The sequence below is a fragment of the Stegostoma tigrinum genome, chromosome 8 (assembly GCF_030684315.1).
Source record: "Stegostoma tigrinum isolate sSteTig4 chromosome 8, sSteTig4.hap1, whole genome shotgun sequence".
Classification (NCBI taxonomy): Eukaryota; Metazoa; Chordata; class Chondrichthyes; order Orectolobiformes; family Stegostomatidae; genus Stegostoma; species Stegostoma tigrinum.
In genome coordinates, this window is record NC_081361.1 from 87,284,772 (window position 1) to 87,308,260 (window position 23,489).

The 23,489-nt window shown below is 41.1% G+C and overlaps 1 protein-coding gene across 4 annotated transcripts in view; it reads right to left on the reverse strand.

Annotated features, from left to right (window-relative positions):
* Positions 1-652: 652 nt before the first annotated feature.
* cdc7 (cell division cycle 7 homolog (S. cerevisiae)) overlaps positions 653-23,489 on the reverse strand; it is an 88,383-nt gene continuing 65,546 nt past the window's right edge. For all 4 annotated transcript variants that reach the window (XM_059648088.1, XM_059648087.1, XM_059648085.1 and 1 more), the window contains 3 exons: positions 22,011-22,093; positions 12,250-12,399; positions 653-2,055 (listed from right to left, as the gene is read on the reverse strand). In XM_059648088.1, the coding sequence (XP_059504071.1) occupies positions 1,649-2,055; positions 12,250-12,399; positions 22,011-22,093 (640 nt within the window). In that variant the 3' untranslated portion in view covers positions 653-1,648. The remainder of the gene's footprint in view (positions 2,056-12,249; positions 12,400-22,010; positions 22,094-23,489) is intronic.

Sequence of the window (23,489 nt, forward strand, 5' to 3'; positions counted from 1 at the left end):
AGCTGAAGGCAGTTTGTGATGGAGGAAAGAACAAGTGGCTTAGGAAAAGTGACTTATTAAGAAGCACAAGGATGTATGAAAGCACTTTCAACAACATTAGAGTGAAGGGAGAGGGATTCAATAAAGCTTGGGCTAGTCAGTCATTTACAAATTACAAATCAAAAACTAGGACTGGGCATAAATTTAAAACAAGGGCAAATCTACAGGTTACAAATAGGTTCCAATCTCGAGTATACGCGTAAGTCAACTTGTACACAAGTCAGAACAAAATACATGATAAAATAGCTGTTCACTAGTACAAACAAACAGTTGTCAGATCTTTAAAATTAATATTAAATGTGGGATCTCATTTGTAGTTAAGTGTTCATATGTCAGATGTTCATTAAGTGGGGACTGCCTGTAGTTACTAAAACAAGAGACAACCAACTTTAAACATTGTCTCTCAATTTAAGAGTTCTTTGGTATACATCTCGCTTTGAAGTTCAAGTTATGGAATTGTTTTTTGTAATTAAAAAAAGTAGTTGGCAGAAGTGACAGTTACTTTTCTGATTCACTTTTGTGCACAGCTGAATAATCAAAATGGTGCCAGAAATGGCATGTACAGCATGTTTTGAAAACATATGCAATAAAGAATTAAAAGCAAGAAACATTTTGAAGTATTTTAATGTTTTGCCAGATGTCTGAAAAAAAATTATAAAAACAGTTTGGCAGTTGGGTTTAATCAACACTGCAAAGAAAAATTCTAACTTTATAAAAAAAACCAAAACTAAACAAGCACAAGGTAACTGCATAAACATTTTCAGGATGCCACAAAATTCAGAGATAAAGATGAATGCCAACAGATCAGAAATAAATATTTATTTCAATTTTGTTTTCTTCTGTTCGCAAAAGCTGTCAAATAACTCTTGCTGTTAATAAATGCTATTGTAACTAATAAGTGATGTGACTAGGAATGTGTTTAATATCATGGCTTTTGAGGTAGGCAAGATGGCCACATCATTTTGTTTAAAGACAGTCGTTTGAATTAAATTTAGGGCATAAATTTAAAGCAAAATGTTTAAATGTGAAAAAATGCAAATAGCACCAGGCAGTATTATCGAAAGTATGCAAATTCCAAAGCGGTGTAGTTCCTCCAGCTGTTTTCAAAAAGTGTTCACATTGACATTCACATTGGTGAGATGAATTTCACATGGTCTTACGTTAGCTTCAACCACAGCTGCGCCACGAATCTGAATATCAGTCAATCCAGGCGGTGGATTCTTCAGGAATATGGTCTGAGATGAGCAGATCTCCTACATGTTTTGTCTCTGTGTGCATTGTTGTATGCCATAGAAGTGTTAGGAAGAAAAATACAATGATTTTTAAAATCATCAGATGCATATGTTTGTTTAAAAGACAGCTTTGCATTTAAGCTCTCAAAAGAGAGCAATGGATTAGAGAAAGAGGGCAAGGGAATGGTGGCGGTCAGGAACATGAAGGTTAATAAAATTCCATGGCTGAATTGAAAGTGGAGGTTTAACTCAATCGGTATAAAATTCAGAACTAAAGTCAACAAAATCTGCTTAAAATAAGCACCTGCCAGTACTGAATCATGTAATTCTGTGCTCATTCCACACATGCAACATACATCATATAATATCTAAATGAGTTACATGTTTTCAAAGAACGGGTGCTTCAAAGCCTTTTCTGCTGTTATCCTAGTTGCTGGATTCAAATCTAAAAGCTTGTCTAGAAGGTCATATGCTAGGTCTGGAACTCTATTCCAGCTCTTTGTATCTGATGATCTAGCTGTGCTTTTGAAATCAGAGTCCCCCTGAAAATCCTGTTTGACTGTTGTTGGTTGGCTGTGAAACTCTTCTTTATATATCAAGGAATCAGTCTTTGAATCATCCTTTCCAGTTGGACCTGGCACATTGCCAGCAATACGTAATCCCTCCTTTGGCTCAATTTTTTGGTTTGATATTCTTTTACTTGAACAATCTGTTCCTCGCAGTCTTCCACACAAAGTCTTCAAATCCAATTTTGGACATTCCTTGCTACATGAAACAGCTTTACCTAAAAAAAAATTTGAAGGGAGTTAAATCTTTGACATACAGCAGCATACTTTGTACACAATGAAAGTATAAAAAGCAACAGATTTTGTGGCATTTAATAAAAATCCACAATAAAAAGTACAGAGTGCTTTAAGCCGTGCGTTGGTAGTGCTAGATATATTAATTCCCATCCTGATCTGGTCTTCAACTCTGTAAAATGTTCAACCACCCATATACAGATTACTATTACCAATCTATGGCAGGCTGATCTAGGGGAATACACTTAACATATTGCAAAATTTAGGCTGTTGTCTCTATCAACTTAATTAGCAAAGGAGGTGGTGACCCCTTGTACCATATCACCACCCAATATCACACCCATCGTTTTTCAACAATACCTCTGTTGGCCATCGCAAACTCCAAACTACTTTTGAGCATATACATATCAATAAATCGAGAGGATCACAATGCACTCATGTTTCATTTTCCTAATATGCCGTTCATTTCAAGACAAAGTTAAGTGCCCATGATTGTTAGGATTGCCAATTTTACACTTCACACGGGACAGTGGATTTTCCTTTAGCGATTCACTTTTTTTTGGGAGGGAAGGGAAGGTATCAACAGAATAAGTAGAATTGGGCAGAGGACTGTCACATGCGAAGTGTCCTAATTCCCAAGGGAGTTGACCATAGGCATTCTTGCATTGCAGTTGTACCAATCAAGGCAGGTTTCATACAGGGGCCAGGTTTGTTCAGTAGTACCATCTGCTGGAATCAATTTTCAGAAGCAACCCAACAATTTCAGACGTACAAGTAAGCATAAAAACCAAAAGAACTGCAGATATGATAAATCAGGAACAAAAACCAAGTTGCTGGAAAAGCTCAGCATGTCTGGTATCACCTGAAGGGAAAAACAGGGTTAACAGTTTGGGTCCGGTGACCCTTCCTCAGAACACTGATCTGAGGAAGGGTCACCGGACCCGAAACGTTAACTGTTTTTTTCTTTCACAGATGTTGCCAGACCTGCTGGATTTTCCAGCAACTTGGTTTTTGCTACAAGTAAGCATGCCTGTTCACGGATCAGTCACATTTCTACTTTTGCATTAGCAAAAACAAAAAGAGGCTCTGTTTAACATCTGTGATGGTAACATTGGGCAAGACATTTGGCACACAAACAATAAAAGGTACAGTTGTGATTATGGACCAATTCAATCTGTAAATAGATTGGGCAAATCAATAAGATTAACAGAGCAGGAATTCCTCAAGTGTGGCTTTCCGGATCAAAACATTGACGAACTAACTAGGAAACACACCAAATTGGACTGGTTATTGTGCAATCAGAAAGGAATAATTGGCAAATTGAGTTGTGCAAGATCCCTGGTGGGGGGAGGAGATTGAATTCATTACGGTGGACATTGATGTAGTTGATTCTGAGGCTGTGGATCCTAAATTTAAATAAAAGGAAACTATAATGGTATGAGGCGCAAGGGAAAGTTACTTGAAGGAATGACTGTGGACAGGCAATGACAGACACTTAAACAGTGCATAGAGGAACTACAACAACTGTTCATTCCAGGCCGGCTCAAAAATCGGCAAGTGGCCCAACAATGACTAACGAGGGAAATTAGGGATATCATCAGATTCAAGAAAAGGACAAATAAATTGGCCAAAAAAGCAGGTTGAAGGATTGGGAAGCAGTTTAGATACCAGCAAATGAGGACAAAGGGATTGATGGAGAGAGGAAAGATAGACGTTTGCAGGGAACAAACAGATTGGAAAAGCTTTAATAAGTATGTGAAGGAAAAAAGATGCCAGTCCTTTACAATCAGCAGTTATCTGAATGGCAATCAATTAGGAAAGAGGGAGGTGCAACAAGACCTGGTGTCGTTATACAGCAGTCCTGAAAGAAAGCATACAAGTGCAACCGGCAAAAAGAAAGCAAATGCTACGTTGACCTTATAGTAGGAGGTTACCAGTACAGGAGCAGGTATGTCTTGTTGCAACTGTACAGGGCCTTGGTAAGACCATACCTAGAGCATTATGTTCAGTTTTTTGTCTCTTTACACTAGGAATGATGTTCTGGCAATGAAACTTTACCAGACTGATTCCTGGGTTAGCACACGAAGATTGCTTAGGATTGTATTCACTGGAGTTTAAGCCCATAAAATTCTAATGGGACTAGATAGGGTAAACATGAGAAGGAGATCGCCATGACCAGGGAGCCCAGAACCAGGGGTCACAGTCTAAGGATATGGGGTAGGCCATTAGGATTAAGAGGAGGAGAAATTTCTCTACCCAGAGCCTGAGGAATTCTCTGCAACAGATCAGCCAAGGCCAAAACAGTGAATGGTTTCAAGGAGGAGTCAAATACATTTTCTAACACAAAAGCAATCAAAAGAATATTGGGTGAAGGTAACAAAGTGTGGAGCTAGAGGAACACAGCAGGCCAAGCAGCATCTCAGGAGCACAAAAGCTGACGTTTCGGGCCTAGACCCTTCATAAGAGAGGGGGATGGGGAGAGGGTTCTGGAATAAATAGGGAGAGAGAGGGAGGCGGACCGAAGATGGAGAGAAAAGAAGATAGGTGGAGAGGAGAGTATAGGTGAGGAGGTAGGGAGGGGATAGGTCAGCCCAGGGAAGATGGACAGGTCAAGGAGGTGGGATGAGGTTAGTAGGTAGGAAATGGAGGTGCAGCTTGAGGTGGGAGAAAGGGATGGGTGAGAGGAAGAACAGGTTAGGGAAACGGAGACAGGCTGGGCTGGTTTAGGGATGCAGTGGGGGGAGGGGAAGAGCTGGGCTGGTCGTGTGGTGTAGTCGGGGGAGGGGACGAACTGGGCTGGTTTTGTGATGCAGTGGGGCAAGGGGAGATTTTGAAGCTTGTGAAATCCAGATTGATACCATTGGGCTGCAGGGTTCCCAAGCGGAATATGAGTTGCTGTTCCTGCAACCTTCGGGTGGCATCATTGTGGCACTGCAGGAGGCCCATGATGGACATGTCGTCTGAGGGATGGAAGGGGGAGTTAAAATGGTTCGCGACTGGGAGTTGCAGTTGTTTATTGCGAACCGAGCTGAAGTGTTCTGCAAAGCGGTCCCCAAGCCTTCGCTTGGTTTCCCCAACGTAGAGGATGCCACACCGGGTACAATGGATACAGTATACCACATTGGCAGATATGGTGAACATCTGCTTAATATGGTAAATCATCTTGGGGCCTGGGATGGGGGTGAGGGAGGTGGTGTGGGGGCAAGTGTAGCACTTCCTGCAGTTGCAGGGGAGGGTGCTGGGTGTGGTTGGGTTGGAGGGGAGTGTGGAGCGGACAAGGGAGTCACTGAGAGAGTGGTCTCTCCGGAAAGCAGACAAGGGTGGGGATGGAAAAATGGCTTGGGTGGTGGGGTCGGATTGTAGATGGCGGAAGTGTCGGAGGATGATGCGTTGTATCCGGAGGTTGGTGGGGTGGTATGTGAGAACGAGGGGGATCCTCTTGGGGTGGTTGTGGCGGGGGCAGGGTGTGAGGGATGTGTTGCAGGAAATGCGGGAGACGCGGTCAAGGGCGTTCTTGACCACTGTGGGGGGAAGTTGCGGTCCTTGAAGAACGCGGACATCTGGGATGTGCGGGAGTGTAATGCCTCATCCTGGCAGCAGATGCGGCGGAGGCACTGGGAATAGGGGATGGAATTTTTGCAGGACGGTGGGTGGGAGGGAGGAGGTGTATTCTAGTATTGGGTGAAAGCCATTTCTGGAGTTGGATCATCAGCCATGATTGTACTAAATGGCTAAGCAGACTTGAAGGCCTGAATAGCCTACTCCTGCTCCTATTTTCTGTTTCTGTTTTTAGGAAATCAGTTTTTCAGGTTCTATTCAGGCCACAAATGATTCAAATTTCGAACCAATAACAAAGTAGACCGCAGTTCTGATCTATGTACATACTTTTACAACATGGTTCCACATTCAACTCCTGTAGCATTCTTCAGTCCAAGCATATAATTCTTGAGCCTAAGCTTAGAATCAAAATAATAAAATCCCTACAGTGTGGAAGCACACCATTCAGCCCATCAAGCCCACACTAACCCTCTGATGGTATCCCACCCAACCACCATGTCCCAGGACAGTTCGGGCAATTTAGCATTGCCCATCCACTTAACCTGCACATCTTTGGATTGTGGGAGGGAACCAGGGTACCCGATGGAAACCCATACTGACACGGGGAGAACATGCACCTCACACAGTCACTCACGGGTGGAATTGAACCTGGGTTTCTGGCACCATTCAGCAGCAGCACTAACCACTGACCCATCATGCTGCTCCAAGCTCTCACTAAGTGAGCTCCAAATCTGTGAAGAGACATGGATGCAGTCTGACAATTGTACCTTGATGATGAGACATTTTCTGCACCCAAATACGACTAACTTGGGAGCAGCAGAGTTTTTAGTGTCAAGAACTTAGTTCTGACATTTTTGTGGTTAACAGCACTTCCCAGAAAATCAATTAAGCTATTCCAGTTAGTATCTCTACATTATCAGTCTCATTTGAATGCTAGTTGTTCCACGGTAGTTTTATTCTCTCCTGCCCTGCTACTCAGAATATACCTTTCCATTGTATGCTAATATTGCTACGTATTCAAATAGTATCCATTTCAGTGACATACAGCACTTCTGGTATAGGCCAGTCAATGGCAAGGTAAACATAGGAGTAAGTCATTTAGCCCAGTGAGCCTGTTATTATTCAGTGTGATTGAGGCAATTTATCACTTCAATGCCATTCACACCAATATCCCCACACCTCTTTGCAACATTTGTATTTAGAAAGCGGTCAATCTGTACTTTAAACATGCTCAATGATTGAGCTTCCACAGCCCTCTGGTGTAGAGAATTCCAAAAGTTCACAGCTCTGGGTTTAAAAGATTTCTCCGCATCTCAGTCCTAGAGAGGCCCTTCCCTTTATTCTGAAAATGAATCCACGCTTGAGACTCTACAACCAGGGAAATATCTGTACCTTCCTCATCTATCCCTTTAAGTATCATGCAAATGTTAATTAGCTCACTTTCTTTTGTAGTTAACACAGGTTCAGTTTTCCTAATCACTCTTTAGAGGACAGTCTTGTCATGTCAGAAAGAAGTTAGGTGAACTTCTGTGGCGTTCCCTCAATAGCAATAATATCCTTTCTAAGGTAGGGGACTAAAACTCCAGGCATTACCCCAGTTGCATTCTAACTAAGGTTCTACAAAATTAAAGCAAGACTTCATTACTACTATACACAAATCCTCTTTCCCAAAGGGTGAATTATATCATTAGTCTTCCTAATTGCTGCTTGTTTTACTTGCATGTTAGCCCTAAGTGGCTTATTAACAAGGATGCCTAGATCCCATTGTAAACCTATATTTTTCTAACCTCTTACCACTTAAGAAACACTGTGCATACCTGTTCTTCCTATCAAAATAGACAACCTCTCATTTTTCCACATGATATTCCATCCACTATAATCACGTTCAATCACCAAGTCTTTTCAAATCCTCTGGAAGCTGTTATGCATTTTCCTCACAACACACATTCCCATCTAGCTTGGCGCTATCTGCAAACCTGTAAACATTACATTTGATTCCCCACTTTCAAGCGGTTATCTATTGTGAACAGCTGGGGCCTTTGAACATCCCACTAGTGACAGCATGCCAATGAGAGCATGACCCTTTTGTTCTGATCCTGTTTGCAGCCTGATAACCAATCTTTAATACATGCCAATACATTACCATGTGATGTAATTTTGCTGACCACCTGTCAAGAGTGACTTTACCAAAAGCCCTTGATACTCCAAGCATCCTGCCTCTGCTGATTTTCTCAATTCTCAACATCCTCAAAAAATCTCCCAACAGGATTGTTCATGTACCATTTTCAAATCCATGCTATGACCAAAAATTTTACTATCCAAATGTCCATACCTTACATCCTTCTTGGATTTTAGCTTTTTCCCTACTATTGATGCAAGGTCAACTGATGTGCAAGCTCCCAATTTTGTCTCTCATTCCCTTCTTAAATGGTGCAGTGACATTTGCTAGTTTCTAATCTGCAAGAACCATTCCATAATTTAAACAATTTTGGAGGATGACCATTAAGGTGTCCACTATCATTTTCAACATTTTGACAAGAAGAATATCAGATCCAAGGGAGTTACAAATTTTCAGTTCCCTTAATTTTTCCACACAATGTCTCTGCTTGCTCTCCATTATTGCTACTGTTTGGTGCCCTATAAACAACAATAACCAATGTTTACTATTTGTTGCTGTTTCTTAGCTCCAAAGAGACATCACATTTTGATCAGAGAACATCCCATCCTTATATTTAATACAACATCATCACTAGATCCAGACATAATGCTGATGGTCTCCCTCCCACAGTTCTCCAGCTGCATGGTCCATCAATCATATCTCCTATGCCTATGCTCACAAGTACATGGCACAGGATTTATTGCTGAGATTGTGACTCATGAGATTTTCTTTTTCTTTACCTTACTAATTCCCTAAAATCTACTTTCAGGATCTCACCCCTCTTTCTCAAAACTTTCCCATTTCTCTGGGAGAGCATAAAATTCCTGAAATATGGAGAGGGTTTTTAAAGAAGTTTTTTAAAAACAGAAACTTTCTAACTCAAACTAATCAATCAACCCAGTTGATACATGCTAGTGTATCTTCCACTTATACCTCCTCAAATTCTATTTAGTTCTATCAGAACATTTTTTACTTTTCTTCCTTTCTTTTGTGGTAATTTATCTATCTCTGAAATGCATCCATGTTGTTTGTCTCAATTCTACAAAAAATAGAAGGCTCCACATTCCAGCCTCTCAAAGGAAAAGCATTCTCCTGGATTTTTTTACAGAATTCATTACTGAACAACTTATATTTGACTCTTCTAGTTTTTGAGCTTTCCAAATTTTACAGATTTGATTACATTATTTTGTCATTTTAAAGGCTTATCATCAGGTAATAGTTTTCTGAGATCGGAGGGCCCAACCTGTTCTGATTTTAATGTTAAATAAACATTTAGTTTTGGTATTGTCTTGGTAAATCTTTTTAACATAAACTTAAAATAACCCCTTTGTTTTACAATTCTATTCTGCTGCAATATTTCATCCATTTGAAACTGCACTGCATTATCTGAACGTCCTTTCAAATGAGGAATCTGGCACCAAAACAGCCCGTGGGCACTGTGCTGTGTGTACTGGCAATGGCTTACAATTGTATAATTAACAAAACATGCTAATGCACCCACCAGGAACTACGTCAAGCTGGGCAAAAGTCATTACAGACAGGACGATCACATTTGGCAATGAAAAGTTCCTTGGTATGGATTTGAAAGGGGAGCATACTAACTCAAAGACCAATCACTCCTTGGAACTTTTTAAATAAACAAGACATGTCTGTCTGTAACAAAACCGAAATGAGCCTTGCTAGTAAAATCACAGCTAAGCTGCATCGAACAGTTTTGTAGATAAGCTTACAAAATTAAAAGTGCATTTAGTATATTGCACAAAATGAACCAGCATTAACTTGTGAATGACAGTTTCAAGTGATTCAAACATGGAACACATATCGTCATTAGTGAAAGTTCTTAAAAATATAAAAAAGGCACATACCAACATTTCCTTTGAATGAACTCAAGGGAAAAAAAGCACTTAAAGCACAACATGTTTTTGAGTTTTCCAGCCAATTTATGTGCTGTCTCACACAACTACCCCCCGCATGTTCAACTATGATGATTTTTGGCTACATCAGAAATATGTCTGATCAGTTTTATAATATTAAATGCTGTGATGCAGAGCATCTTGTAGTCAAACTTTCCAGTCTAGTATGCTTAGAAAATTCTTCAGCCTTTCAGAGCTGTGAAAATGGTTTGAGAAACCTAATTGCGGTTTTTGTACCACTGATCAATGTGACTCCAATGATTCTTCTTTCCAAAAAAAAATTGCCAACGATCATTTCTCTCTCAATGAAATAACTAGCTTTATTTTGCAGGTTATTTTTATTGCTCTTCAAATCATTCCTTTTGGTTGCTTTGCATTGAGCTGTGGTAGATACAGAGTGTGTGGCCAATGCCAAGTGACTCCTTTGTGGTTCAGAGAAGTGCATTCCTCTAATTAACTTGTTCCCAAAGAAAAAGCTGGAACTCCTCCCTACAGGTGCATGTCAGATGTGTGAAGTTTCAACCTGCTGAGCAACTGTATTCCTAACTTTTGTTGGCAAAATATTAATTCTATAATCCTTCCATATAGTTCTTTACAATCAATCATTCTTGAAAATGATGACTCATGTAGAGGTAGATTTTCTTAAGCACCGGCATCATTTTAAAAACAACCAAGAGTCTATTTCTTGTACTTAAATTTAGAAACAATGGCCCGAATTGATTGCTGAGGCATCAAGGCCTGGTTGATTATGAATTTTCTCCACTTCCACAAGGTAACAACCATCAGCCATGTAAACCTCACTAGATTTCTTATTTGAGTTCATGACAGTTGATTTTAATATGCTCAAACTCAGCCTGGCTGAACTTAGTTAACTCAGCATTTTGGGATTTTAAAAAAAATTCATTTATTACAGGTGGAGAACATCACTAGCTAGGCAGCATTTATTGCCCATCCCTAATTGCCTACAGGGCAGTTAAAAGTCAACCACATTGCTGTGGGTCTGGAATTACATGTAGACCAGATCAGGTAAACATGGCAGTTTCCTTCACTAAAGGGCATTTGTGAATCAGATGGGTTTTTCTGTCAATCAACTGATTCACGGTCATCATTAGATTTTTAATTCCAGACCGTTTTTTAAAAATTCAATTCAAATTCCACCATCTGCCATGGCAGGATTCGAACCCAGGCCCGCAGAACATTATCTGGGTCTCTGGATCAATGGTCCAGCGATAATACCACTATGGCCATCGCCTCCCCATCACCACAATATAAAGAGAATTTGTAGTAGAGAAACATGTCATTTGGCCTGCATTTATATTCCACACAAACTTCCTCTTGTACTTTTTAATTCATCTCACAACATCAACTTTTTTTTGCTCTTTTCTTCCTCATGCCTGATTTAATATTAGACTACACAGGGCATCTACTTATTACTGAATCATTGGGTGCCTTGATATTTAATATTAACATGTTAGTTTCCATTCTTTATCTTACCCCATTATGGTTTCATTTTTTTAAAAATTCCAAATGCTTTGGTTTCTGTTTCTAATCCATGTATCTTGAGTTTTTACTTTTATCATGTTAAAAAAAGTATTTCTTACCCCTTCTCTCTGATACTTTATAACGGGGAGAATTAATCAGTGGTTAGGTACTTCAACTCTTGTCATTCCAATTACATGTTTAGTCTGTTTTTAACAGTTTTCTCTTTACTTAACAATCCAATTAAATGGTGGAGAGTTCCCAATAATTAGCCTACAGGATTACTGTCTGATATAAAGATATTTTTCAGGACTGATATCAATTTATGTACTACAAATTAAATTATTACAGGTTATTCAAGATACTACTCCTAGTAAACAACTTGGTTCAGCAAAATGCTTCCAGCTTTCATCTTATATTGGCCAGTCATACAATTCCACCTGTCAAATAATGCACACAACTTGAAATCAGAATTCTGAATGGCAAAATTTGTGTACAACTCCTATTGAAAACATTAAATGTATCGCTATGGAGAATTTTTACACTGTTCCAATTTAAGTAACATGCAGAAAATAATTGGTGCATATATACTGGAAGATATTCAAAGATTTAAAACCAAAATCTGCGCCATGTTCAAATATACTTGAACATGGTCTGTGACAAGGAGGCTGGAGGTGGTAGCGTCAATGGCAGCAAACACTCAGGTCCTCCCAAGGCTCCAGGCTGTGGCTTGGCCTGGGGGTTTGCATGCAGATAAGACTCAAACAAGATTTAATATCTGGACGTTTTTCATTTGTTTTGGCTTTGTCTCCATTATGTCTGTTGCTGTTTTTATTCCAGCTTTGTACTTAAGTGTGTAACCAAGATGTTGCCATTATCCTGGCACTTCTGTACACTTTTCACTGTATTCCTATACTTGAGCTCACATGACAACAATATCTAAATCAAAGCAAAACAAACATTCTCATGAATTGGGCATTTAAAAAAAAGTCTTAATAATCTTGAAACATTATTGGAAACAGACAAGACAGATCTTTTCCTATTAACTTTTAAAGGGACATGTTCCATACCAAATGATTTAGCAGCCTGAATGGTTTCCTTCGATCCACGGATAGCCATGATCTGTGCCAAAGCAGTCAAATCATCACTAGCTTTGAAAAATGGGTATCGGGCACTCAGCAAGGAGAGAAAGACGACGCCTGCAGACCACATGTCGATAGCTGCAAAGCAAAGCACATTTTGGGGTTTTTCACAAAAGCCAAGAATAAAAGCATTTTACTTGTCATTTGTATCCAAACATAGACATCATATCTGTTAAAAGGTGTTGTAACAAATTATATGGAAGAATTCACTATTTGTTGAAACTTTTCTGAAGGTCAATAACTTGTGGTTGAATTTTACATTTCTATGACCATAATATAGACTGCAGTGGTTCAAAAAGGCAGCTCACCGCCACCTTCTCAAGGGCAACTAGGGATGGGCAAGAAATGCTGGGTAAGCAGTGACGCCCACATCCCACAAATGAATAAAAAAATTTTTTGAATATAATGAGCATGAACACATACATTATATTTAACAGACTCCATTTCCCACATTAGAAACACTGATTGAATCTTAAATGTGTTTCTCATTTTCTGTCCAAAGATCAAGCGAACACACTCATCTCATAGTTTTGAAGCGATAGCATGTATATGTGAAGCTGAATTAATCTAAACTTTGCTTGTTGCAATTGTTTACATTTGTAAAAATTTCTATTCACCAATAAAAACACTATTGCAGAAAGAAAGCTGGAAACTAAAATACAACAGTAATATAACATGGCCAGGAGAAAACATGACTTATCATCAGTAACTCAAGAGTTGGTTTTAATTTAGCACAGACAGACAGCAACTGTCTCCTTTTAAAAAAAAGTACAGAACAGAAAAGTAAACAGACGTTATTAGCTGAAAACAGGAAATAGATTTCAAGACTCAAAATAATTAATCCCATCTGTATGTGGAGCTAAATTTTAAACATTCCCAGTTTGACACATTAGCCTACTTTGCTAAATTTGAAAAATATCATGAATATCAAGCACTAACAATTTGTGGCCATTTCAAAAAACAAGTGTGTACAGATGTGTGCGCACAATTTGATTTGTGCACATCCCAGGTGTGATATTTCCTGTTTAGCATATTATTGGTGTGCATCTGATCTGGCCAACATGCATTTCATCAATTAATTTAAAACGGTCTATAAAACTTAGGATCATTGTATTTTGTTTAAAATGGTTTTCACTCTATTAAAATATATTACAAAAAAAAGGTTATCACAATTGTTTTATTGAATTTAGGGTGAAATGATGGGGTTTTTTGTGTATGCTACACCCACTGACAAGGCCTGAAGCAGTTAAAGATCAAAGTGAGGCCCATGTTTTGTTACTAGGGTGAGTGTGAGGAATAAACAGTTGGAGACGAAAACAGCATTGACAAGTTCACAGAGGGTAGCCTCTGAACCTCCTGAAGTCCCAGAAAAGTATTGATAGTATCAGGTTATAAACAGTGAGGGCTCTTATGGCACAGTAGTAGTGTCCCTGCCTCTGAGCCAAAAGGTCCATATTCAATTCTCACTTGCTTCAGGAGGTGCAGCATAACCCTGTTCCAATATATTTGAAAATAAAATCTATAAGCATTAGTACTATAAACTATTTACTTTTAAACTGATAGTGAATCAGCACTTCTACCTGGATTCCAGGCTAACTACTTATTATTACCATGAAGAACACAAGGGTGCCACTTTTAAGATCAGGTTACAGGCTTCCCTACAAATCAATGACTATAAAGTGAGACAGAAGTTTTTGTGGGGTCAGCAGAGAGAACACAGGAATAAACAAAAGGGGGCACAAGCAGGCAATTCAGACTGCTGAACTTGATCTGTCATTCTAAAGAACACTGATTGTTATCTATTTTAAATCGCTTTTTCGCACAATTCCCCTATTCTTTTACATCTGTAGTATTTACCAAGCTGTTGATCCCTTTGTTAAACACAGTCAGTTACTAAGCTTCTGCAGTCTTTTATGGTAGAGAATTCCAAAGGTTCACAATGCTGAGTAAAATAAATTTTTCTTCATCTCAAACCTAAGTGACTTCATTCCTATCTTGAAATTGTGTTCCCTGATTTTGGACTCCCCAACTGAGGGAAACATCTTACTTACACCTATCCTGAGCTTCTCTAAGTATTTTGTAGGTTTCAATGAGATCACTTCTCAGTCTTCAAAGCTCCAGAGACTACAAGCCCAGTTTCCCCGATCTCTTTTCATTGGACAGTCCTGGCATCCCAGGGACGATTCTGGCAAGCTCGCGTTATAGCAATAATATCCTTCTAAGGTAAAGGGACTAAAACTGCACACACGATTCCACATGGGGGTCAACCCAAGTTTGATACAACTAAAGCAAGATTTTGTTATGGTATACTCAAATCCTCTTCTGAGTAAGGACTAACATATTATTAGTCTTCCTAATATTTTTGCTGCACCTGTATATTAGACTTCAGGTGACCTGTTGGCAAAGAATTCCAGGTCTCGTTATACACCTATACTTTCCAATTTCTTACCATTTAAGAAATGCTCTGTATACCATCATAGGGGAAAAGCTCATCTTCCCCCAGCGTATTAAAGATGCAATGTTTTTTGGCTATTAAGTATCCAAATTTTTTTGAAGTCACTTTGAACCTCTTCACAGTACATATAATTTGACAATCTTCAACTGCACATTCCAGCCCCTTCCCCATAAATCTTTGATTCTTTATTAAAACTCTGCCTATTTCAGTGTTGAATAATCTTAATGATTTTTAAATGAGCCTCTATGATAAAGAACTCCACAGGTTCACTACCCTCAAAAGGAAATTTCTCCTTATCTCTATCTTAATATGCAACTCATTACTGAGATTATGTCCTCTCCTGATTTAGTTGTGGTGTACTATTACTGTGCTCTACCACAAAAACTGAATAATTCAACTGCTCTGCTTTTTCTTGGCTGTATGTTATTCATGTCCCAGCCTTATTCTCTAAGGGGCACCTGGTCACTTTTGCCTCTCTCTTGCCTTTTTACATATTTAAACAAGTTTTTATTGTCCATTTATCCATACTACTTGCTAGTTTACTCTCAAAGTTATTTTCTCTGTTCTTAATCATCTTGCATTAGCTTTTAAAACTTGCCCAAGTCTCTGGTTTAGCACTAACTTTTTCACATTTTCATTCATTGAATTTGATGCTAATCTTAACTTCTTTGGTAAACCATGGTTATTTCATTCCCTTCTACAATCCTTCTTCCTCACTGTAAGTATTTTGTTGTGAGCCATAAACTATTTTCTTAAACATCTGTTGCAGTTCCTCAATCATGTTTGCTGCTTTCTCAGTCCACTTTGGCCAAATGGATCTTTATTCCTTTCTAATTACCCTTGGCTAAGTTTAGCACAGTTGTTTCTGACCCTAGTTTCTCACTCTCAAACCAAATATCAAGTTCTACTATATTATATAGTCATTGTTTTCCCAGGGATGTTTTACTCTAATGATTTATTAATAGACATTAGCAGATCCAGAAGAGCCTGATCCCTGATTGCAGCCACACGCACTGTGCTTGGAAGTAACCCCAAATACACCCCACGAAATTTATCCTCATGGTTATCTTTACCAATTTGATTTTCCCAGTCTACATGAAGTTTAAAGTCATCCATATCAAAATACTGCCTTTTTCATGTCTTATCAGCTGACTTATCCTGTCCTACAGTATAGCTACTATAGGCCCCCGAACAGAATACTCCCAGTCTCTTCATTTTTGTTTATTTCTTACTCCAACTGCATGCATTGCACATTTTCCAATTCAAGATCATTTCTTGCTTATGTACTTAGTCCATCCCTTACTAACAAAGCTAACACACTGCCTTTTCCTTTTTGTCTGTCCTTTCAAAAGTCTCACACCCCTACATATTTAGTTCCTAGCTTTAACCTCGAGATAAACATGTCTCCATAATGGCTGTATTCATACCTATTAAACAATTTAGTACAAGCTGTTTTATTCCAATAGTCAGTGCATTTAAAAAACACCATTAATTTTGCCTTTTCGCTTTTCGACCCCTTTAACCCAATTTACTGTTTATATTAAAATGCTTGTGTACTCTGTCTATCCTTTCCCAACTCTGGGTATTATTACCTCAATAACTGCCCTGCAGGTGCTGCCATATCCTTTTGCTCGATAAGAGCACAATATTGCCTCTGCAGAAGCTTTTCCCACTTCAAGTAGTTCAAAGCCTTCTCAACAGAGCAATTAATTCAATGTGCCTAGACACCCCAGCAAGGTACAAACGAAATCCCACCCCGAACCTTGCGACATCAAACCCTCATCCAACATATGCTATCGCCTTTCACCCCTCCCGTCCTTCAGCCTCCTCAACATATCTGAAAACTCCAACCCTGAACCTTGTTGCATATTCACCATCCACCCTCCAACTTTGAACTCTGAGGCCAAATGGTCTGTTCCCAGTAAAGGGCTCATGATAATGCCCCTCTGCCTGCACTTAAATGAGTTCCGTACCCAGCATGATGTGGGACTCTTCTTCCGCCATCTCACTCTCCATGCCTTCTTAATAAAGATTTCCAACCACGGTCTGGGGACCACTTCTCCCGCTTCCAACCTTCCTCCTCCTCTTGGAGGCCCCCTGCTAGCCTCTTACCCGACCCGGGCCTCTTCATTGTCACATTAGCTGTTAGCATTGACTGCCTCAATTTCTCTACCCCCTCATCCACTCCAACATCTCCCCCTCTGAAAGTGCAACAGTCCACACCAATCCCTGTTTCATTATCAAACCCGCTGACAAAGAAAGGGTGGTAGTAGTCTGGAGGACAGAGCTTTATCTTGCAGATGCCGAATGCCAATTCTCCGATACCACATCCCACCTCGGACCATCAAGCCACTGTCTCCCACACTGTCCACCACTTCATTGTTTCTGGTGACTCCCCCCCACCGCCTCCAGCCTCATAATCCCTCAGCCCTACACCACCTGGTTTTACCAGCCCCCCCAAGATCCACAAGCCCAACTATCCCAGCCAACACATCGTTTCTGCATGGTTCTGCCCCACCAAACTCATCTTTTTCTACCTTGGTTCCATTCTCTCCCTCTTGGTCCAGGCACTTCCCGCCTAAAACCAGGATACAAATCATGCCCTCCACCTCTCTGGAAACTTTCAGTTCACGGGTCTCCAGAGTTTCATCTTTATTATGGACATACAACCCCTATATAAGTCCATACCCAATGAGGATAGCCTACAGGCCCTCAGCTTTTTCCTTCCCAACAGACTAGTCCAGTGACCCCACCCCTCCCCCCTACCAATACCGTCCTCCATCTCACTGAACTAGTCCTCACACTCAAATACTTTTCCTTTAATTCTTCCTCTTTCTCTAAATCCAGGGTGTTACTGATGGCACTCACATGGGACCCAGCTACACATGCCTGTTTGTCAAAAATTCTCTCCTCAGTATTTACATTGGCACCGTTCCCCAACTCTTTCACAGTTACATAGGTACTACATCCTGCACCCAGGCTGAATGGGAACAGTTCACCGATTTTGCTCACAGCTTCCACCCTACCCTCAAATTCACTTGGTTCATCTCAGACACCTCCCCACCACTTTCTTGACCTCTCCATTTCCGTTTCCATTGCTGGTGATAGTTTACAGACCGATATTTATTATAAACCACAGACTCCCATAGCTACTTGCAAAAACTCCATCCTGTTTATCCAATTGCCCGGTCTCTATCACATTTGTTGATGAGGAGGCATTTCACTCCCAAATATCCCGGATGGCTGCCCTTTTTAAACAGTGCTCTTCACACACCCCAAACACACACCACCCCATCATCCAGACAGCGCTCCACCGTGCCTCCTCCATTCCTCACTCCACAGCTCTTAACCACCACCACCTCCTCCAAACATAATAAAAATAGGGTCACCCTTGTCCTCACCTTTCCACTTCACCAACCTCCACATCCAACATATCATCTTTAGCACTTCTGCCAATGACAAATTAGACCCTACCACTCGGAACATCGTTCACTCCCAAACTCCCTCTGCCATCCACGAGGACCATTCCCTTCGCCACACCTTAGCTCGCACTACACTCCCCGCCAACCTGCCTGGTACCATCCCCTGTAGCCGTACAAGATGCACAATCTGCCCACACACTACCCCTCTCACCTCCATCCACAGTCTTAAACAGTCTTTCCACAGGAGACTTCACCCGCATCTCCTCCAACCTAGTCTATTGCATCCAGTGCTCCTGATGTGGTCTTCTCTAGATCGGTGAGACCAAATGTAGACTGGGTGACTATTTCACCAAGCATCTCTGCCTGGCCCATAAAGGCTAGCCTAACCTCCCATTCACCACCTACTTCAACTTCCCATCCGCCTCTGACATGGTCGTCCTCAGCCTCCTCCAGTGTTGCAGCAATTTGTACCTCAAATTTGAAGAACAACACCTTATCTCTGCCTGCGCACCCTACAGCCCACAGGATTCAACACTGAATTCTCCAATTTCAAATAATCTTGCGACCCATCCCCCGGCTCCCTTGCGAGGCCCAACTCCTCCCTTCCATTTCACCTTCTGACCCTCCCAACCAGTCACCAACCAGATTCCCCCCACCCATTCACAAACTAGGTCATACTTACCACCAGTTTCCACCTAACACCACCATTTCGCTTCCAACCGCACCCCCCCACCTTTTATCTACAGCTCCGCCTACCCACATATCCAGTCCTGAAGATGGGTAATATCCGAAACATTAAGTTCTCTTTTCCTCCACGTGCTGCCTGACTTGCTATGTTCTGCCAGTATCCTGTCTGTCTACCTTGGATTCCAGCATCTGCAGTCTGTTTTTTTTATCTCACCTCAGCAGAAAGCACCCTTCTCTACCAGTACAGGTGCCTGTGCCCTAAGAATTGAAACCCATTCTTCTAACACCAAACTTCCAGCCACGCATTTAACTCCTCAATTTTATCTACGTTCTGCCAGTTTTGCCCATAGCTCAGGTAATAATCCGAAGACTATTACCATTGAGTTTCTGCTTTCTAATTTAATTCCTAGTTATTCAAAATCTTTGAACAGATCCTCCCTGGTAGTTCTATCAATGACGTTGAAACCAACATGAACAGCAACTGGATCTCTCCCCTCCCAAACCAAGGAGGGGAGAGCTGTCTCTAATCCCAGAACCGTCAGGCAAAAAAAGTTTTCTGGGCACATGCTCACGGCAGCACAGAATAATATTCATTTGGCTAAATAACCTGTCCCCGACCACTACTGCCTTCCCACAGCACCATGTACCACAGTGCAGTCAGACCTCCTCTTGTTCACACAACCTGCAAAAACCTCCAGGGTTCGAGGCTCTTTAAAAGTTAGCCCTTGGGTCTCCACACCTACCATCACGCTCCAGTCTTGGTTTCAAAATCTCAATTATCTGTTGCCAAGTGTCCAGGTAACTTTACCCTACCTCATGAGGTTCATCATCTGCAGCCTGCAGTCCTGCTTCTCAACTTGGATCTGAGTTTGCTGGAGCTAAAAGCAAGTTACAGAGGTGTTCACTCTGAATCACATTGGTGTCCAGAAGCTCCCATAGACAGCAGCAATGTCATTTGACCTGCCATCTCTATCACATTTAATTTGAAAATACACTCTAATGGGGGTGTTATTACTCAGTTGGCTGGACATTTAGTTGATGCAGGATGATGCCAATAGCATAGGTTCTACTCCCACACTGGTTGACGTTACCATGAAAGATTTCTGCTTTCAACCCTCCACTGCCTGAGGTGTGGTGACCCTCAAGTTAAGCCTCCACCAGTTACGTCTCTCTCTCTCTCTCTCTAATGAGAGAGCAGCCTTAACTGCTGGTAAGGCTATGGTAACTTTACTTTATACACTCTAGTATCCCTGCTCTTTACCATTCATTGTACACCAGTACAATGCCAGAGCTTGCCGAACAAGCTATTTTAAGAAAAAGAGAAACAAAAGATGAGAGGCCAAAGTGCAAACTAAAGATCTTCCTTTTACTGTAAAGACTAGAAATACTGATCAATCCTACTCAATCGACCGCTTTGTTCAGGCAAAGCAACCACCAAGCACCTCTTTCCTTCCTCTGCCCCACCCCTCAAACTCAACATCAGCATTCTATTGTAAATTGTACTAAAATGGCTATTCATATCTGTTTCCAACCGAGGATCTGAGACACTTAATGAATCTGCTTTCATTGTAACAATCCTATTTAAGGTGGGCAACGACAGAATTTAATCCATAGATTTCAGTTTAATACCAATTATAAACTAAATTAGGCTAAGAGCTGGATGAACACAACAGGCCAAACTGCATCAGAGGAGCAGGAAGGCTGACGTTTTAGGTCTAGTCTTTTCTTCAGAAATGGGGGAGGGAAAGGGGATTCTGAAATAAATAGGGAGAAACAGGGAGGTGGATAGAAGGTGGATAAAGGAGAGGACAGGAAAAGAGGAGACAGACAGGTCAAGGAGGCAGGGTTGGAGCCAGTAAAGGTGAGTGTAGGTGGGGAGTTAGGGAAGGGATAGGTCAGTCCAGGGAGGATGGGCAGGTCAAGGCGGTGGGGATGAGGCTCGTAGGCAGGAGATAGGGGTGGGGCTTGAGGTGGGAGAAGTGGATAGGTAGGAGGAGTGGTTAGGGAGGCGGGTATGAGCTGGGCTGGTTTTGGGATGCTGTCGGGGGAGGGGGGGGATTTTGAAGCTTGTGAAGTCCACATGGGAACCCTGCAGTGCAATGGTATCAAAGCGAAATATGAGATGCTGTTCCTGCAACTTTTGGATGACATCGTTGCGGCACTGCAGGACGTCCAGGATGGACATGTTGTCCAAGGAGTGAAAGGGGGAGTTGAAATGGTTTGCGACTGGGAGGTGTAGTTGTTTGGTGCGAACCGAGTGTAGGTGCTCCAAAACAAATGGCCCTCAAGCTTCCATTTAGTTTCCCTGATGTAGAGGAGGCCACAACGGGAACAGCGGATGCAATATACCACATTAGCAGATATCGGGTCAACATCGGTTTGATGTGGAAGGTCTTCTCAGGGCCTGGGATGGGGGTGACAGGAGAGGTGTGGAGGCAGGTGTAGCACATCCTGCAGTTGCAGGGAAAAGTGCCGGGGGAGGTGGGGCTGGTGGGGAGCGTGGAGCAGACAAGGGAGTCACGGAGAGAATGGTCCCTCTGGAAAGCAGATAAGGGTGGGGAGGGAAAAATGTCTTTAGTAGTGGGGTCAGATTGGAGACGGCAGAAGTGTCGCAGGATGATGCATGGGATCCGGAGGTTGGTGGAGTGTACGTGAGGATGAGGGGGACTCTGTGTTGGTTATTATTGTGAGAAGGGGGGCGTGAGGGATGTGTTGCGGAAATTAGGCTAAATTATGTTTGTACATATTAAAGATCAGACTTTCTCATCCAGAAAATGCACGTGTCAGATTTCAGGAAACTCTAGGAATATTTCTGAGCTAGTTATGTTGAGAATCTGAGTACCTGCAATTACATCCAATTTCATCAAGATGCTGACTCTGGTTTAGCTCAACACCTGGTCAAAGTTACGACTTCCAGTAAATCATCTAAATTGGTCTGTTCAAGTCAGATGGATTGTGTACACTGGGTCTCTACTGTTGCTCTATGGCCTGCTCACAAGTAACTATTTCTTCAAGATGTAGATGTTATTTTTAAGTAAAGGAAGCTTTACTAGAAAAGTTCATTTCAAATAGGTAATACTTGGAACACTGCACAAGCAAACAACAAATATTTAACCCTTCAGTACCTGAAGTCTGATGTGGGCATTTCATTAAGACTTCTGGTGCTCTGAATCCTGGAGTACCTGCTCTTGGGGCAACTTGTTGGCGTCTAATGATAAAAAAGTAATCTTATTACACGAAAGCAACCACAAACGAAACAAACGAGATATTTCCAATCATTTCTACTGAACACGTTTTTCAAATCAGGTGTTTTACAACCATATCTGAGACTGTCATTTAAATTTCAGTTTCTTTCCCTTGTACTACTTTAGTCAGACTGCCCTATTTGCTGGAGGTACAGCAACACAAATAAGGTCTCTAAATGCTGCTTCACTCAAGATCTTTCAGAGTATAAACTGAATAGCTGTTTGTCCACGCTATACATTCCCAGTAATGACATAATGCAGACAAGTTATACAAAGAGAATTTTCCTTTCACTTTTGGACTTGGTACAGTCAAAAGCATACAAAATCCAAGGAATTAAACAATTTAAGGTGGACACTGCCACACTACTGCTCATGTAAGAATAATTTCTAAACACTTCCCTAGTTGGCACAAGTAAACTATTACAAACCGATTACAAAACTTTGAAAATAAGAGATTACAGTGCAGGAAATACTTATTCATTGGGGCTTTAATGAATATGAGGTGAGCATTAAGATCACTGACCTTCATCCCATAATATGGATAGGCACAAGTTATGTTGTTTTCTTTGTGAGTATCACAGAGCCAGTTAGTGTGGGAAGTAAAACTTCACATCAGGAAAAGTAGTTAGATCTTAGAATAAAGTTCTTTACTTTGATAATGTAAGCACCTGTCTTAAGAGGGCTGTTTTTTGCCTCTGAAGTTTTAAAAGAAATGATCAATTTTCTTACATCGCATCTCCATTTAGATTACTGAGCTGCTACAATTTAATGAAACATTTGGAATTTGATTTTGAATTTCAGACAGCTTTCAGTAAGTACAAAAACAAAGTTGCTGGAAAACCCAGCAGATCTGGCAGCATCTGTGAAGGTAAAAACAGAGTTAACGTTTCGGGTCCAGTGACCCTTCCTCAGAACTGATGGTGGCTGGGAAAATGTCAGTTTATATGCAGAAAATAGGGAGGTGGGTGGGATAGGGAGTAAACGATAGGTTAGAGCCCAAAGAGAGAGAAAGACAGTTGGACAGACAAAGGAGTGGATAACGATCAGACTGGGAGGGTGATTAGCTGTTAATGGGCACTATTAATGACTAACAACAAGGGTGTGTGTGTAATGGCAGGCTGTGTGGTAATAAGGCCTGCTGAGGGGCTGGGGCTTGGGAGAGTTTAGGCCCTAAAATTATTGAACTTGATACAAAATCTGAAGTGCTGCAGGGTCCCCAAGTGGAAAATGAGGCGTTGTTCTTCTAGTTTGCGTTGAGCTTTCCTAGAACACTGCAGCAAGCCAGTGACATATATGTTGGCGTGTTAAAGTGGCAGGCAACAGGTAGTTCAGGGTCTTTTTTGCAAGCAGAACGTAGAT